Below are 19,097 nucleotides of genomic sequence, written 5' to 3' on the forward strand. Positions count from 1 at the left end.
CCACTTACGGTTGGTTGAGAATTTTAGATACCAACCATATGTGATCATCCTATGCATGGCAGTATTTACTGCACCTAGTACGGTTGGTGTTTAAGAATTAGTTACCAACCGTATATTACTCTGTATGCGGGTACGGTTGGTGTTTAAGAATTGGTTACCAACCGTATACTACTCTGTATGCTGGTTCGGTTGTTAAGTTTTTATCGTATCCAACCGTACCTGTAAACATATATTTGTTTTATTGCCTAGTTTAGACTAATGTTGGTATATTTTTGTCCAGCTCTTTTTTGTACCTCCTCCAATGGATGATCAACCTTTAGCAAATCAACTTCTTACCGAAGATTCTATCTCTCACTATTTAACCGAGGAGACATGGGAGGAGAAAGACGATGCAAATAAGTGGGCTAGAGAACGAGGCAAGTTGATTAGGTGTATCATAGTTTATAATGGTACCACTAATGATAGTGCCTTTCAAATGGTTTGCGAGTGTAGTGGAAAACATAAAAGTCACGCAAAAAAGGATACCTTGCAAGTAGCAAAAACAAAGAGGAAGAATACTACTTTCAGTAAGAAGACAGGATGCCCCTTCAAGCTTCAGTTTAAAAGGAACAAGGCAAAGAGGTGGTTTTTGGAGAAAGTTGTATGTGGTAGTCATAACCACCATATACCGAAGAGTTTGCTATCACACGCTTATGCTGGACGCCTTACCAAAGAAGAATAGAATATCGTAGAATCACTGACACAATTTCGTATGAAGCCGATTGATATCCTCGCACACTTAAAGGAAAGAAACCCTCAAAATGCTTCTAATTTGGATAATATCTACAATGCAAGAAAAAAATACAAGGCTAAGAAATGGGAACAAAGGCACGAAATGCAACAATTAAAGTATTTGGGGGAGATGCTTAACTACTCCGTATTCCACGATGATGATGATAAAGGAAGAATAAGACATCCTTTGTTGGCTAATCCCGAGTTTGTGAAGTTGGAACCGTGCTCTCATCAAATCTTTCTAATGGATTGCACATACAAAACCAACAAGTTTGAGATGCCATTGTTGAACTTTGTCGGGCAAACTTCTACCAATGCTCCTTTTAGTGTTGGTTTTTGCTTCTTGAAAGATGAGCTCGAAGAGAGCTATGTGTGGGCATTGAACCAAGTGAAGCTATTCTACGTAGAGGGATATAATCCAAAGGTCATTATTACCGACAAGGAACAAGCTTTGTTGAATGCAATAAGGAGGGTTTTCCCAGAATCTCATAACCTTCTTTGCACATTCCACTTGTGGAAAAGTATTGAAACTAAGTGCATGCGCCTTGTCCGCCCAAACAAAAAAAGCGAAATGGATAGGATAAAGAAACTACCGCTACATAAACAAGATGAAGCCAAAGAGAAATTTAAGAAGGATGACAAGTTGGCGGAACTAAAATGGGAAAGTTTTAAAACAGAGTGGAAAGCCTTAACCTATTCTATTACCGTGGATGAATACGAGGGTAGAGCTCGTATGTTAGTGGCTCATTGGAAAAAAGGTTTTCCAAGTGTTGTGAAGTATTTGTTTGATAATTGGTTGGATCCGCACAAAGAGAAGTTCATATCGGCGTTCACTAACCAATATAAGCACTATGACAACCAAGCTACAAGTACTGTGGAGTCATCTTACAACCGGTTGAAGAAGAAACTTCATAGTTGTAATGGTGGGTTAGTTACGTTATTCGAAGCCATGCATTCGTATTTCCTCAGTGATCACGATAGAGTTACTGAGTCTTTTGAAAAAAGCAAGTGCAAGCAACACACCAAATGGTTAGACAATAAGTGTCTAAGGGGAATTACACATCAAGTTTCGCACAAAGCCATTGAGAAGATAATGTATGAAGTCCAACATTATGAATGGGGCGATTATGAAGAAGAGTGTGTTTGTCCAAACATGACAAGTTTGGGACTCCCATGTCGGCATGTTATAGCCACGTACCAAGACAAAGTGATCCCTATTCAAGATGTTGATCCCTTTTGGAAACAATTATCCTTCCGTGAAACAATTTTTGATGATCAATTAGGAGGAACGTTTGCCGATACCGAGATTGGAAGATCTCTAGAAGAGAAATATGCTTCACTAAGCCAAGGCCAAAGGCAAATATGGTTGAGTAGCTTGAGAGATTTCGTATATCCACAATTTAGGTATGATATCAAGAAACCACCAAAGGGGACGAGTAAGGGGAGGCCTCCTACCAAAAAAAAGAGGTATGTAGGAAATAAAAAAGAAAGGGAATTGGAGGAAGAATCAAAGAAAAGAGATCCTTGTGGTTATGAATGGTTGCAAAAGGAATATGAAGCGGAGGATGAGATGGACGAGGATGATGTGCAAGGTAGAAACAAACGAAAAAGAGGTCAAGCCGATAAAGGGGAACCAAGCCGTCGAAATGTAGAACAAAGATGTACCGATCTTCCTACTCAAGAAAGTACGACAAGCAAAATTGATGTTAAAGGAAAAGGTCCGATATATTGCTCTAAAGAACAACAAAGCAACCAAGTTGATGATAAAGGAAATGGTTGCAAAGAAGAAGGAGATAAAGATGATGAATTTAAATGTAAAGGTTCCAATGTCGGTCCCGAGGTTTCCTCCCAAAATAGTTCAATAAAAAGGCTTGTTGGTAGAGTTGGTGTTAAACAATTAGTAAGGAACAATGGAAAGAGTCCGATGGTTGAAATAATTCCGTCAAGTGCTGACAAGGAGAAGGAGATGATTGTTCTAAAAGGATTGACTAAAGCACCCCCTAGAGACGAGAATGGTCGATATAGCCGGAACAATTACATTCTCTATGAATATTACCTTATTTTTTTCCCCGACTATATTCGTGGTTATATCAAGGCCACGGAGGATGTTCATGGTGATGGTAATTGTGGTTACCACGTCTACGTGGATCAACTTGGACCCTTTGAAGACGCGATAGGGTGGGGTTGTGACCAAGTTACTTACGTAAGGCAAAAAAATTTAATGGAATTACGTGGTTACCGCGACTTCTATAAGCCGATGATGAGAGTTGAAAGAAACGAAACTGATGAGGTGTTAAATGAGAGCTTTAAGGAAATGGAAAAGCGGTTAACCGGAAACATATGTTTGACAAGGGAATATTGGATGCACATGCCTATATGTGGCCAACTACTCGCCAACGCATTTGGTTGCGTCATTCATTTAATCTCCAGAGACTTTAGCATTACATTTGCACCATCAAGAGTTCCGTTTGACGAAGACTTGTCAATTAAAAAAACAGTTGTAATGGGGCATGTGGAAGGAAATCATTACATTGGCCTCCGATTGCATGAAGGAAGTCCATTACCTCCATTGTGGAGGGAATTTGGTTGTGACGGTGAACTCCCCAAGACTTGGTGCAATCGATTTGTGGAAAGGATTGAATTATGGAAGACCATAATTCAATCTATGCCGAAGCAATTCGTACTTATGAGCAATGATGAAGAATGAATGAATGAAGTATTATGTTCAAAGTAGTTCAAAGAATGTTGAAAGTATTTTGTATTTAGACTAAATGTGATATGATTAAGAATGTTGAAAGTATTATGTTCATTACTAAACCAACACTACAACCATGAAACCATTACAAATATAAATGAAATTTCAACTCAATCATTCATGCAACTTAAAATGACTCTAATATCCGGGTCTACGAGTGCGATAGAAGTCTTTAAGGATGTTGAAATGAGGTAAGTATTGAAAACTCGACATTTTCCATCGCCTCCATTCTTGAATAGAGCTCTCTAAAACTTCAGCGTCAGTTTCACCCCTTAATCGTATTTCACTCATAATACGAACTAATGACATAAATTCTTGAACGTTATCCCAAATAGTTCCATAACGAACATACAACATAATTTCATTGCGGTTATCAGGGTTACCGGTTTCGGAACAAAAGTTTTCAAATAGAGTACTCAAATAACTTGTACTCACCAAACCACATCGACGTCGTTCTTCTCCTCTTTTTGGATAGCATAGAACAAAGTTGCGCCAAATACATAAATCTTCTTCCAAAGTGAATTCAAGGTTTGGAGTCATAATAAAGTTTAAGGTAAGAGATCTATTTTGGAATTCAAGTCGAGGTGTAAGTCCAAGCAAGGAGGATAAACATATATATATATATATATATATATAAAGTCTTCAATAACGGATCTATTTTTTGAAATTGAAGTTATTGATACTCTCAACGGATATATTTTCAAATTGCACAAGTACATGTCAGTGCAACCAACTGCCAAAAAGTGGGGAAAGTACATGTACGGTTAGTAATTAAAAGGAAGTTACAAACCGTATCTCTGGATTAATTTGAAATCCAGAGATACGGTTGGTATTTAAAAGGACGTTACCAACCGTACCTCTGGATTAATTTGAAATCCAGAGATACGGTTTGTATTAAAAAAGGCCGTTACCAACCGTATATAAAGATTAATTTGAAATCCCCGGTTATACGGATACAGGAAGATAAATGGTTAGTAGAGTATTTGGGTTACCAACCGTATGTCTCCGTAAATTTGAAATCCAGAGATACGGTTGGTTAGGCTGATTTTCCAAAAAACCTAGTTTACTAACCGAACTTCTTGAAAATGAAGAACACGAAGAACAGTTCGGTTTTATTGGATTTAAAACTAAGTCATCGAACTCTCTGTTCGGTTGTTTCGCAAAAAAATTTAAAACTACAAAGTAACCGAACTCCACCCTTACAACCGAAAAAAAAAACAAATCCAGTCTAACCGAACTGTGTTGTTGTGACCACTATATTGAGTTCCAAAATAACCGAACTTAGCCAATAGAGTTTGGTTGTTTCGCAAAAACATTGTAAAATTCCCATGTAACCGAACTCTAGGGTTAAAAATATAGAAAGAATTTTTTTTATGTAACCGAACCTTACTGTTATTCCCATTGGTTTTATTAGTCTTAAAACCGAACTATGACCTATGAGTTCGGTTCGATCGCAAACATTTTAAAACCTCCACGTAACCGAACTATGGGGTTAAATACATAGAAAGAATTTATTTGGCTTGTTAGGTTCGGTTGGCTACGCTCTAAGTTCAAGTTTAAGAAACAACCGAACTGATTAATCTGAGTTCGGTTGGATCGCAGAAGCACGCAGTTTTTGCTATCCAACCGAACCGTATACACTTATATCAAATTATTTTGTATGTAAAGTTCGGTTAGTTGCGAACCAACCGAACATAACGCTGCATGCCAGAACTTCCATTGATATGGAGTTCGGTAACCTGCGTGTTTGGATCAAGTAACCGAACTACATCTTCAGATGAGTTCGGTTACTTTTTCATCCTCACAAGGAAACCGAACTACACCTTCAGGAGAGTTCGGTTACATGTTCTTCACATAATGTAACCGAACAATCCCAAATGCAGTTGAAAAATCATCATTTTCATCTTGAGTTTTATCTTGAGTTTCTTCTTGGATAATACAATCACCATCTAAGAAATAAGCCAAACCCGGATCATTTTGAAGATTAACAAATATAGTATGAGAGGATTGAATTGGAAAAAAATTTATTTTCCATGTTTTTCTCCTTCATCTTCTCTAACTCTAATCTCACAAAAATTCTACTCATAAAAATTCACTTAACTAATAATAAACCCATCTATTAATTTAATCTCACTAATTATTTTTAACTAAATTATTTTACTAATCATAACCTAAATTAATTAGGAGGGTAGATTAGGTATTAAATAAATATCTAGATAAGGGGTGACCTAGAATTACTTCCAATGTCTTTACCCAAGATGGAATCTTGGTCCCCTCAAAAAAACCATGGTCCCCAAAAAATCCTTCATTTGAAATCCACCGTTTTTAGAGTATTTTGTATTTTGACTAAATGTGATAAATCCATAAGTCGACAGTCATAACTAACAACACACAACTAAGATAAAACCATAACTAAGCATGGAGGCCGCCACGACCCCTTTTGTTGGTGGTACCACCACCACGAGTTTTAGGACCACCGCGACCGCAACCACCTCTTCGGCTATGGCCCACCCCGCTCTCCTCCTCTTCATCATTTGTCTCTTCGCTGCCAGGTGAAGGTTGACGACGGTTACTACTCGCACCTCCAAGAGACTCTCTACTCCTCTTTGAGCCTCGTTCTTCCATGACCAACCCCTCGTACAATTCTTCCATGTTGGGATTATGCAAGTTCCTTATTTGGTCTTGCAAGATCTTTTGTTGAGGAGCTTTAAGCACACCATTACTACGTATGCATGAAGTCGTGCTATTTGCCAAAGCTTGTCCTCGCTCTTTCTGTTGACATGTCAAAAAGAGTGTTAAGAGATTATTTCATAATATACATTAATCTTCAAATCCAAAGTCATGAGGATAACAAAGTTACGTACCGACATGAAGTATAGCTTCTTCCAAGACAAACCCAATAGACCCGTTTTCTCTTTGGTCTCATGAACTGCCTTCCTTTGTCCTACAGCCTTTAGAATAGCATGCTGGGCCTCCGGATCATTATTGATGACATATGGATGACCAAAATAAGTATAACAAGTCGTGTAATCAGTAGCGGCTTCTTTCGTGTTGATACAAGGAATTGCCTCTGCCACTACGAGTTGGTATCTTTCTTCATGGCGATTGTTCCAAGCATCAACCATCGGAGTTGGGCGGTAGTTGAGTAAAATGGTGGGGACTTTTGTCTCAGATCCTTCCTTGGATAATTTGAAGTTTTCCTTGATATCCCTTACTTTAATATGACCAATTTGGCGTAGAATGCGACGAGGATTGGTCATAACGTAACCTGTGGGATGATACAATGTCCGTTGTAGCCTTCGGTCTCTAAGAACTTACGAACATCAACTCCATTGTGGATCATCACATAAGGGTCAAATATAACATATTCAACAGTGAAAGCATCTATTTGCTCCCTCATTCGAATGAGCTTGTCGTCTTTGAACCTTTGTTGTCTACCAGTGAACATGAACTTCTTTCCCGTAGGGCCATAATCATGTGGTTCCCAATTAGTAGGAGGGGCCAAGCTAGGAAAGTGGTCATAAACCCATGCCTAAAATAAAAGCCGAGTATAAACTATTGCCTCATGACTAAAAATATAACAAACCATTATATAATTGAATAAAAATTTAACCAAACTTACCATTAGAATCGCAACATTCCCGGCAATTTCAGTAGCTCCAACCCTCGATGCTTTTCTTAGGCTATCAAGTAGATATGCAAGGGTGGCAGTGGCCCACGAATAGTTTTTGATGTTGTTCAAATTCTTCAACAATTGTAGATAATGAACATTCACCCGATTTCCCGAGTTGTCGGGAAAGAATACGGTCCCAAGAGAATACAACATGTAAGCTGTGGTTGTACGCTTAGCTGTTATTTCATCAATCACCTCACATGCCTTTTCCCTCTTGAACGTTCCTTTAAACTTTTTCCTTAGATTCTTCAACATTAGCTTTTTCAACGGGTTTTTTATTTTATGTTGTTCTTTTGGGTCATAACCACCAGCCAACTTAAACTCCATCTCAGTTTCATATTTCCCCCACCCAAGTGTTTCTTCAAGAAGAGCGTAAAGGTACGTCCAAGCCATGTTGTTGTTGAAACCTTCAAATACTGATTGTCCTTCAACTTCAAGATCAGTAATTTGTTTCACATCGTCCGGTGTTATTGTCATCTCTCCAAATGGAAGATGAAATGTATCGGTTTCAAGCCAATATCGTTCCCTAAAGGCAGAGACAACAACACTATCGTACTCCACTTGGCAATTGAGGATTCCGGGCCCCAATCCTGTACTAACCACTAGATCTCTCACCAAAGCACATTCTTTACTTAATGCCCAATGTTTAGACCTTTGACGCTTTAGCAATTTTATGCATCTTTCATGGTCCTAAAAACACAAATATACAAAAATATTAACACATATTGTGAATTGAATGCTAACCAAATAAAAATTGAATGCTAAGAAAAAAAAGAAAAATCATACCCTTATCTGACAGACTTTTGCGGCCCATGAATCTTTATAACCAAATAAGATTGAAGACTTATCTGGAGCCTCGTCCGAAAGAATTTTGTTCTTCTTCGCTGGCAACAACAATTATTTTCCTTTAGGAATATGCATTCCTTTCGGTGCGAGCTCCTTTCTCGGCTTCTTTTCTTTCTTTTGCCTTGGAGGTACATAAATAACTACCTCTTTTCCTTTGGTATTTTCTTCCTCTTCATCATTTTCTTCCTCTTCCATTTCTTCATCATTCTCTTCATCTTCCTCCTCTACATCATTTGCTTCCTCTTCCTCCTCTCCACCATCATCATTTGATTCCTCTCCCTCCTCTCCACCATTATCATTTGATTCTTCTTCCTCCTCTTCGAACCTATTCTTCTTCTTCATCTCATCCTTGTGGATACCTCTTTTTTGAAATCCTAAATGTTTGTCACCACGAGGGGTGGGCGTATGATCAATCGGGGTTAAGTTATTTCCTCTCTTTTTCCTACACAAGCATTACAATTGATTAATTAACTAAAAGCATAACAAATAATATGGAAAACAAAACACAAAGATACTAAAGTACAAAACATCGGTTGGTAATTCAACATATATTACCAACCGTACACAGAATCGGTTGGTAAGTCAACATATATTACCAACTGTATGCAACATCGGTTGGTAATTCAACATATATTACCAACCGTACAAAACAAAAAAAAAGACACATGAAGATATACGGCTGGTAACTAACTTACGGTTGGTAGACCAAATACGGTTCGTAACTTCAACAAAAACCAAATGTACAAAACTTCGGTTGGTAAGTCAACATATATTACCAACCGTATGCAACATCGGTTGGTAATTCGATATATATTACCAACCGTACAAAACAAAAAAAGACACATGAAGATATACGGTTGGTAACTAACTTACGGTTGGTAGACCAAATACGGTTCGTAACTTCAACAAAAACCAAATGTACAAAACTTCGGTTGGTAAGTTAACATATATTACCAACCGTATGCAACATCGGTTGGTAATTCAACATATATTACCAACCGTACAAAACAAAAAAAAAGACACAGGAAGATATATTGTTGGTAACTAACGTTTCGTTACGAACCGTATGTAAACCTAATTCTAAATTTTTTCAACATACGGTTCGTATTTGTAATGATACCAATCGTATGTTCTTCAAATTTTGCAGGTACGGTTGGTATGTGGGTTATTTTCAACCGTATGTCACATGCAATTTCGATATAAAACCCTAATTTTCATACAAAACTAACATAAATCAAACACAATAGAGTAAATACTAAACGGGTTTTCGAAACATACCTTATATAAGTCATTGTGAATGATTTTGATGGTTGAGGAGTCTTAAATTGATGTTCTTGACCTAATGGAGGATTTGGTTTATTAGAACCAATCTTTAACAACCTGCTTCTTCGACATCTCTAATATAGTTTCAAATCAACGATTATCAATTTTTGAACTCGCCGATTAATCGAGCAAGAACGATGAAAAGAAGTTGGTAGTGGAGAAGAGGAGAAGAAGATGAAGTTTAAGTTTTAGAAAAAAACTGTTTTGAAAACAAATCAGTTTTAATTGGGTTAATAATAGGGAAAGGGTAATCTGGTCAATTAACAACCTCCATAGGATACCCCTAACCAATTAGAGGGACATTACTATCACCCTTGCCGGCCCTCTACCATTTCTTACCGCCCCTATACGAAGCTTGTTTTATATACAAGATAACAAATGACTAATCTTTTAAGGTGTGTTCGGATAAAGATTGGGCATCTGAATTCAATATTTAGTAAATTCTAATAAATGGGTAGTAGTATCTGAGTCTGAATTCTTCATATTTATCATCTTTTTTCCAGGATAATATGGATTTTTGCAACCTTCAACGGGTGGGTATTTGGTTTAGAATAACTAGACAGACCGGCAAATTTGCAAAGTTGAGTTTCTGAAGGGGAGTGCAGAGCACATATTGGATGCTAAGGTATGCAAAAATGGGCAACGAAGAAAAAATCTTGGAGTACAGAAAGGCTTGATAAGACACTAGCATCTCACGATCTTTCAAATGAGGAAGCTATTAAGTGCCGTCTCAAGAATGAGCTCCTACATTCATCGCCTTTGGAGAATCGGGGTTAGTTCAATTTTGGGTCTCCTGTTTGTTTTCACTTTTATCAATTTGTTGCTAATTAAGGAAAATGCTTAAATGGGTTTAAGGAAGAAATCAGTGAATGGAATTTCAGTCTAACTTCATGTTTTTAGGCTAATTGATATGTGGATTTTTCTACTGACAGTTGAAACAAGATACTGAGGAGTATCGTGCAATGTATCGAGAAGGACCTCAAGGGACTCCGTTACATTCACTACTTGTTTTGTTGATGGGCCTATGGATGTTTGTGAGTGAACTTTGATCTACTTATATTTTTCTTCTATTGAATTGAACTACACGAGGTTTCATAAATGGTTAATAGAAAATTGTTAAGTTCGCCATGATTTTTGGTTGTAGGTGTATGTCTTGGGTGGGAAGTAGAGAACTGTCTCCATATAATTCATTCCTTGGTTTTAGATGTTCAAATTTTATTGTACAGCATATAATTTTCCTTCAGTTTTTGATATAACTGTATTTGCTGTTACTATTGCTTTTAGGTGGCCTCAGTTCAACTTTCCTGCTTTCAAAGTCATAGAATTGGTGAACAGATTGCTTTGGTGAGGTAAGGCCTACACAATATGGATGGACACTCATTTTACGGGATTTTCTGAAGTGATGAAGTGTGCCTGGCCTTTATCAGCTAGAGAGGTTGTTGTGCACTGTTTCGAGGTCGAATTTTTAGAAGATGATCTTCTTATTTTTGTTTTGAATTCGGTAGGTACTTTGATATTGTTCATCTTTTCCTTGTTTCTCAAGGTGTTTTTTTTTTTTGTTAACAGCATAGCACAGTAAGGACTCAGGACTTTTTCTTTTGTTCACATTCAGGTGACTGATACAAAGAGTGTTGATAGAAGTACACATGGGTTCCCCAATGATGGGATATCTGAAATAAAGGAGGCAGAATTCTCCAGTTAATGGTTTGTTCTTGACGTATGGTGCGTCAATATACAAGAAGCATTTCTTGTTCGTGTTCGTAGATGGTGAAGTTTGTGTCAGTTACCAAAATAATGTGATTTCATAGGCGACGGCGGCATTTTGCAGGACAATAATGACAACGGATATGAAGCTGGATTCTGTACCCCCGTCACTAATTAGTTTTTTGTCAAGGCAGATCATAGGCAGTGGTTTTGAGCTCTATAAAAAGGTCCGATTTCGTTTTTCTCTTTATGCCAAACCGAGTGAAATATGTATCTGCTATAGTGCTTAATTGTTTTCCTATTAACCAAGTCCTGTTGTCATCTAGGCTGTTGCATCCGCGACTAAAGGTGATGAGGATTTTGGCAAGGCCTTAAAGGACACATTGTATGTTCAAATACGTGAAGGTTTGAATCACGAGAATATATTGAAGATGAATTCAGAACCAAATATTCTAGAATTGAGAAATCTGCAGACAAGTGCCATGGAAAATCTGAAACCGAAAGTTTACCAGCTGATGCAACAGTTACACCCAAGCCGTCTCTTAGTGATCATCTGGTCATTCAATGTAAGCAGGAAGATACGTCCGTTTCAAGTCAGGCTTCTCAAAAAAAGATTGAGGAGGAAGAGATTGAACAGCATATAAAATCTGAAGAGGTTGGAAATGGGATTGAACTTATTGACCAATCTTCGTCCCGTTTAACAGCGAAAAAGATTAGCAAAGAGAAGAAGGTGGTTATCAGTCCAGAGGTTGAACATGCTCTTGGCATATTAAACAATGTCATTTCAATGGTCAGGGGAAGTGGAATTAACAGCCAGATTTGGTCTGGATTAGGCTCTACCAATCAAGAATAGTAAATTCTGGAACGTCAACTTAAGATCACTCTGGCGGTGCAATTCTGGACAGTGTTTTGAATTCTTCGAGGGTTCGGACGCTGAGAAAGTCGCTGCGTGCATCAGTATTAGATAACATGAGCAAAGACTATTCTGCAGATCAGTAGAGAAAAATCCAGGAAAAAAAAAGAAACACAGTTTGTGTTCGGTTTGTGTGTGGATTGAGAAATTTATCAACCAAACCAAATTCTGTCGCTTCTCCAGCAACGTATATCATAGTAATGCATGCAGGTACCAGTGGTCTATCAACAATATCCAAAATCAAACAAAAATCCGTTCCTCAAAGTAAATTGTTATATCTTGAGGACAAAGCAGAAGAAACCAGGAAAATGTTCAAATAGTCTCGAGTCTTTTTTGAGTTTTTTAGATGTCAAAAGAAGAAAAAAAAAGTACTAGAAACTGTACTTCCCTCGCGGAGGAATGAAACAACCAAAAACAAAGGCGCCTGATAATATTATGTCATCCTTAATTTGCTCTTAATCATGTGCAGAGGCCAGATTTTCATTCAGAGGCACAAATATAAAAAGGCAAACTATGTATGCGTCAAACGTAGTCCAACTCTATATTAAGTTTCAATACATGACTGGCATTGTTATGTTCATAAAAAGTTCAATGCAACAATCAAGAAATAATCCTTCGAAGCTAGGGGCGGAGCCAGCCCATTGTAAGGGTGTGCACTTGCATTCCTCAGCTGGCTCCAAAGCTTAAATTAAGCCTGATAAAAAATATTAGTCTATTTTGCAAGTTTAATTTTGCTCGTTTACACCCCTAAAAAAATATTTTGTACCCCAAGCTAAATTTTTTGCACCCCTAACCTAAATTAGGCCACGCGAGAATCCTCCACTCCTAGGATACTGAACATTGTACGACCTGCAATAACAGTAGCCGTTGTTTTTATCTCCTGCAAGACGAATTCATGGAGTTGCCAATGCAACAACTAGTCAAAAATTTGCTTCATTTATAGAGTTGTCAATAACTAGTCATAACTCATAATATTGAGGAACAAATACAAACCTGAAATTGAGTTTCTTGGCCCATGCATTTGCAAAACTTGACCCAACGAACCCCATCTGTAGTTGTCAGTTCGGCAACAAACATCTCAACTGGAGCATTAGTCTTCTTAGCCGTGAAGTCCACGTGGTAAAGAAAGCATGTCTTAAGCAGCCCTCATATTTTTTACCGTCCGTTGTGAGTCGTTAGATTAAATAGTGAAGAAAAATCCAAAGTTAATCAATTTATCCCTAGACGGCTAGGATCTCCTTTAAGTAGGATGGTACAAGTTGTCTCAACCGATAATCTTGTAAGTGGTGTAACCAATCCTTTAAGTGGTGACGCTGAAAAGCTTATTTGTAATCTTGAATGAGAAGCAGAATTTGTTGCAAACTCAAATTTTACACTACAAGTTGAAAACTTTGAAGACTTGTGTAATGTATGAAAGCTTCACAGTTTTTCAGGTGTTCAGAAGGAATGGAATCTAAACATCGGAATTTAGATAAACACCTCATTTTAAGCCCTTGTTGAAATTTAGGGGAAACAAAGAAATGTGTAGAAATTTAGTGCACAAAGAAATACATTTACATCAGTCCTTATTCAAGTTTGTCGGGATAACATAGTTCAGGATAAAACACATTCTAGTTGCTTTTTGATGTACATAAGAGAATGTTCTGGGATTTGTTTCTTCATAGGGGCGTGATAATAGTCGAACCAAAATATATTCTGGGATTTCAAGCCTGCAATAGCATTCCTTGTTTATATCTCCTGCAAGACGAATTTATAGAGTTGCCATAATCAGTCATGCATCATAATAATGATCCCTGATTGACAAACAAATCAATTGGCAAGCAAAACAATAAACCTAACTGTAGCAGTAAGAGGCAAACGAAAGCACATCAAATACAAGCCTGAAATTGAGTCTCTTGGCCCCATGCATTTGTAAACCTTGACACAACGAACCCAACTGGTAGTTGTCAGTTCAGCAAAAAACATCTCCACTGGAGCATCAGCAACATCAGTCTTCTTAGCCGTGAAGTCGACATGGTGAAGAAAGCATGTCTTAAGCAGCACAGATGTAAGGTAACCAGGCTCCACCAGCTCATATTTTGTACCCTACGAAATTTTAGGCCAAAGCAAGAGAACAGAAAAGAGAGATTAAGGGAATCCAAACAGATATGGCGATTGATTTTCAAGATAAGAAATGAGGATTCAGAAGAAAACTGACTGCTCGTTTGTTACAGAGATTCATGGCATCAGCTGCATACGGCCTTACTGCATCCTGAACTTCTTTAGATGTGCACGTACGTTCCTTTATGGGTTTAGCAACCTTGTTACTGGATCAGGCCTGAAATTGTCAAGATGAAAACCAAAATCACTTCAAAAGTTTGAGAAAATCAAGAGATGTGCCAATAACCAGTTATAAAACCATGACTACCTAAGAATTACCGGGCAGGCACAACCCTTGAACGCAAACGTTAAGAGTTATCAAGTGAAGAATCAGACGCATCCGTCGAACGCAAACGTTTGGAGTTTGATGAAGAACTACCACTACCACTGCCATTTGTATTTGAACGCAAAACCACCATCGTTTCACCCTCTCACTCTCTCGGGACTCCAACACCTCTCTACCTTGGTCCTTCACGCCTCACCAAGTAATATACTACTTGGGCTACCATTATTATGGGCTTGTGTAATAGAAGGCCCATTTATTTTAGGTCCAAATTTTTTTCCCGGATCCATCATACCCACAGGCTACCCTTTGATACTTGATAGACGGATATCAAATACGTCCGAGCTGGTGTCTTCTAGAGTTAGATCTAATGCGATGGAAATGGTTGATTAACTAATTTTACTTGATTCTAATTCTTGGAATGTGCAACATCTGCATATATTGTTTGACTTTAGTACTGTTAGTATTTGCAGTGTTTGAATCCAAATTAGAGGTTCTGATAAGTAGAGACTGATTCTTTTATAATGGTTAATTCCACGTGGAAACTGTTTATGTGATTGTTAATAGTGCAAGTGACAGTGAAGTGGAAGATGTCTCTGTTTGCTAATAAGATTGTTCGTTAAATTTATTATCTATTTTGTGAGATGAGTTAATTTGTTTTTGTTTCTTCAATTTGGGTTTTAGGAGCATTCTGGTATCATGAGTGATGATGCTTCAGTTTTGCTTTTGGTTGATTCCAGCTAAGTTGAAGAGTTAATGGAAAGATCCTTTTTTTGTTAATTTTGTTTTTAAAATCTCATTTTATGGAATTGTGTACGGTTGTTTTTTGTAGGTGGCAGCTGAATTGGAGACAAAGAAGTTCACATACATGGGTATAGATTTTGTCTTTAACAAGCATGTAAATGATGGTTCTGGATTGAAGGCTCCTCTTATTGTTGATGATGTTTATGATATAATCATGAAGATAATTTTGTCTGATTGATTTATCGATTTGGTAAAATTTATATGATTTGTGTTTCTTTTGTTAAGGGTAAATGTCCATCTCATTGTTAGATTAAAGCCCTTGAAAGATCTTACATGTTGAAGGTTCAAGGGAAGGTTGTGGAAAGAGCAGAACTGATGAGGGTTGCTATTGGAATCCAAAACAATACTAAATTGTCTGGCGCCAATCCTCTGATTAAGCCCTTTGATAGGTAAAGCCTTGAGGAAATCTTGGACATGACTAGTTTTGGCACATTTGCCAAAGCTAGTCATGCTGAAGATTTCAACTTTTTTCACTAACATTTTTTATATTTTTATTATCCAACTTTTTTCACAAACATTAAAACGGCTAGCTGGGATGAGAAGACATCCTTTCTAGTAGTTCCAGAGGATGTCTACTCAAAGCTAAACTAGACCATGCCATCTGGATTTCAGTTTAAGAAGTTGGGATTGGATAAAAAAAATTGGAAACACGGATATGCATTCCAGATTGACTTAGACAATTAGCTTCCATTTGCTTATTACTTTCATAAAGACTCAAAGTTCACCCATTAGTGCGTATGTACTTTTTTCATTTTTATGTAATTGGCACGACCTTAGTGACTATGCGAGGTAGGTTAGTTTCATTTTTATTTTATCAAATGTCTCGCCGATTTTTGTTCAGAAAATTATATCCCATGGTCCGAGATTCCATAAGGAAGCATTACGAAAACTTTCATTTTCCAAGTCCAAGCTAGGACATCACATATATATATATATCCTTGAGAAATTAAATCCTTCCACGTGCATGGAGGGATGATTGTAGCCGTCTATAATACGTACTCCTTCGATCGCAATTTTTCCCTAGACCTCCAAGCCTATAAGAAGAATAGCTGTTCTCCTTATCCCTGCTGCCTCCATCAGTGAAGTGAAGTGAAAGAAAATCAACAACATCAACAACAACTAGTCCTCATCACAATAATGACAGTACCATTTTTCTTAGTTTCTTTCCGAAGCACTCAATTGTTGCTTAAGAGGAAATGGTGTTGGAAACCTTTTTTTTTTGTTTATAGATCTGCAGCTGTTTCTGTGGAAGAAATCAGTTTACCTTGTCTATGATTTGATATTTAATTTTGTTGTAGTAGCTAATACTATCAATTAAAGATCCTAGTTTGTATGTAGCTGCAGTTTCTTAATCATAATTATTTTAGACTAATTTAAATTGTTATATTTTGCATCTATGGCTTGTTTTCAAATACTAGTTTCATTTTTTTTTCTTTTAGCAATTGGAAATTTATAATCTTGAATGAGAAGCAGAGTTTGTTGCATCCTTTGGATTCATGTAAACTCAAATTTTACACCAGAATTTCAACTTCAAATTTATAAGTTGGAAATTTAGTGCACAAAGAATTGCAGTTACTCAAGTTTCTAGGTATGGCTTCTACAGTTAAAAGCCCTTAACACGGAGGCCCAATTTTCATTCAGAGGCACACTTGACTTTCAAGAATCAAGGAATAATTCCTCACCGCCGCCCGATAATCCTCCACCCTTAGGATGCTGAATATTTTCATGCGTGCGATAACAACAGCCATTGTTTTCATCTCTTGCAAGACGAATTCATAGAGTTGCCAATAAGGAGTTATAAATCATAATAGTGACGTCCCGGCTGACAAACAAATCAATCAGCAAGCAAAACAATGCACCAAACTGTAGGAGTAAGAGGCAAATGAAACCAGATCTACATGTTAAATACAAACCTGAAATCGAGTGTCTTGGCCCCATGCATCTGGAAAACTTGACACAACGAACCCCACTGGTAGTTGTCAGTTCGGCGAAAAACATCTCCTCTGGAGCATCAGCAACATCAGTATTCTTAGCCGTGAAGTCAACATGGTGAAGAATGCACGTCTTAAGAAGCACAGATGTAACGTGACCAGGCTCCACCAGCTTATATTTTGTACCCTACGAATTTTAGGCCAAGGAAAGATAATAAAAAAGAATCCAACAAAAATGGCGACTGATTTCAAGAAAACTGACTGCTCTTTTGTTGTAGAACTTCAACGTTTCAGCCGCATACGGCCTTGCTACATCATGAACTTGTTTAGATGTGTGCTTATGTTCCTTTTTGGGTTTAGCAACCAGGTAATCTGGATCAGGCCTGAAGTTGTCAAGATAAAAACCAAAATCACTCTGAGCAAATCAAAAGTATTTCATTTGAATTTACATTAAATATCAAAATGTGTCAATAACAATTGTAAGTTTAAGATCACAACCCTGCTTGCCCTACGATCCTAAACAAGCTTTCATCAAGGCATTCAATTCATACTTGAAAACAGAATCACTCCAAAAGGAGTACTGCTTAAGTAACCATAAACGCATAAACATACCACACAAAAGGTGTGCACGCACGAAAAAGATACTCCCTCCGTCTCTGAAAAATAGGCAGGTTTGTGTCTTGCCTATCTTTCAGAGACGGAGGGAGTAGTAAACAAGCAATGCAGCGACATTCTTATGTAATGCTACATTCTTGTATAATACTACGTATGTATATATGAGTTCAACTGCTGACGGAAAAAGAAAAGGAAGTAGAAATGCACCAAACTAAAATCTATTTTACTCAAAACTATTTAGACAACTGTAACTCAATTACGGATTTCAAAACCCCGACCCCGACCCAGATTTATTAGATAATTGTAAGAAAATTTAAATACAATTACCAATCAGACACATCCGTCAAACGCAAACGTTTAGAGCCATCAAGTGAAGGATCAGACACATCCGTCGAACGCAAATTTTTGGAGTTAGATGAAGAAGAACTACCGGTGCCATCATCGCGGAATAATCCATGACCGCCACGCGAGAATCCTCCACCCTTAGGATGCTTAACATTGTTGTACCACCTGCAATAACAACAGCCGTTGTTTTTATCTCCTGCAAGATGAATTCATAGGCAAGTTCTCTACAAAATTATCCTCTCTTTCATATTGCATGAAGCCTAATGCAACTGTAAACAGAGCGTTGGTCGACGTATGACTAACCACATTTAGCAAAGGCATGTCATATAGATTTGTCTTGTACGTGTTGTCGAGTATAACAACTTTGGATGCGCAAAAAACAGATCCGTAATTTCTTTTTTTTGTGTTGGTTCTCGACCAGACACTGTAGTAGTTTTCTGAACACAAATGCTTAAATTCTCAAACTGCTGTCCTCCCATCCCCCAATACTCTCTTACTTTTCTGAATCGCATTGTAAATGGTCTTGATGTGACAAACAATTTCAGGGAATCCGGGGCAGGTATACTTGTAATCCAGGGCAGAAACATTGGGATGCACTTAATAGAGTGCTAAAGTACTTGAAGTACACAATGACCTTTTGTTTGAATTACGAAGGGTATCCGGCCGTCCTTGAGGGATTTTGCGATGCGAACTGGATAGCAGACTCAGAGGAGTCTAAGTCTACGAGTGGATATGTATTCACTCTAGCAGGTGCGTCTGTATCTTGGAATAGTTCCAAACAGACATGTATAGCTCGCTCAACTATGGAGTCGGAGTTTATTGCGTTAGATAAAGCAGGAGAGGAGGCCGAATGGCTAAGAAACTTTTTAGAAGATATTCCTCTCTGGCATAGGCCTGTGCCAGCTATATCTATACATTGTGACAGCAAATCTGCAATAGGTAGAGCTAAAAATAGCTTCTACAATGGAAAGTCTATACATATGCGTAGAAGACAT

General features: G+C 37.7%; 1 protein-coding gene across 1 annotated transcript; it reads left to right on the forward strand.

Moving 5' to 3' along the window:
- The first annotated feature begins 11,203 nt into the window (after positions 1–11,203).
- On the forward strand, positions 11,204–11,925 carry LOC113315878. The gene is made up of 3 exons (XM_026564120.1): positions 11,204–11,299; positions 11,399–11,477; positions 11,546–11,925. Exons 1-3 carry the CDS (start codon positions 11,204–11,206, stop codon positions 11,923–11,925), a joined length of 555 nt encoding a protein of 184 aa, XP_026419905.1.
- Positions 11,926–19,097: the final 7,172 nt, after the last annotated feature.

The sequence above is a fragment of the Papaver somniferum genome, chromosome 10, assembly GCF_003573695.1.
Source record: "Papaver somniferum cultivar HN1 chromosome 10, ASM357369v1, whole genome shotgun sequence".
In the NCBI taxonomy this organism is placed as follows: domain Eukaryota; kingdom Viridiplantae; phylum Streptophyta; class Magnoliopsida; order Ranunculales; family Papaveraceae; genus Papaver; species Papaver somniferum.

What these genes read in the sequence shown, in the direction of transcription:
- LOC113315878 (XM_026564120.1), top strand. Translation starts at nt 11,204, where the DNA reads ATGACAACGGATATGAAGCTGGATTCTGTACCCCCGTCACTAATTAGT. An exon ending in GTTTTGAGCTCTATAAAAAG is followed by an intron (nt 11,300 to 11,398) that starts GTCCGATTTCGT and finishes GTTGTCATCTAG; the next exon opens with GCTGTTGCATCCGCGACTAA. An exon ending in GTATGTTCAAATACGTGAAG is followed by an intron (nt 11,478 to 11,545) that starts GTTTGAATCACG and finishes AGAAATCTGCAG; the next exon opens with ACAAGTGCCATGGAAAATCT.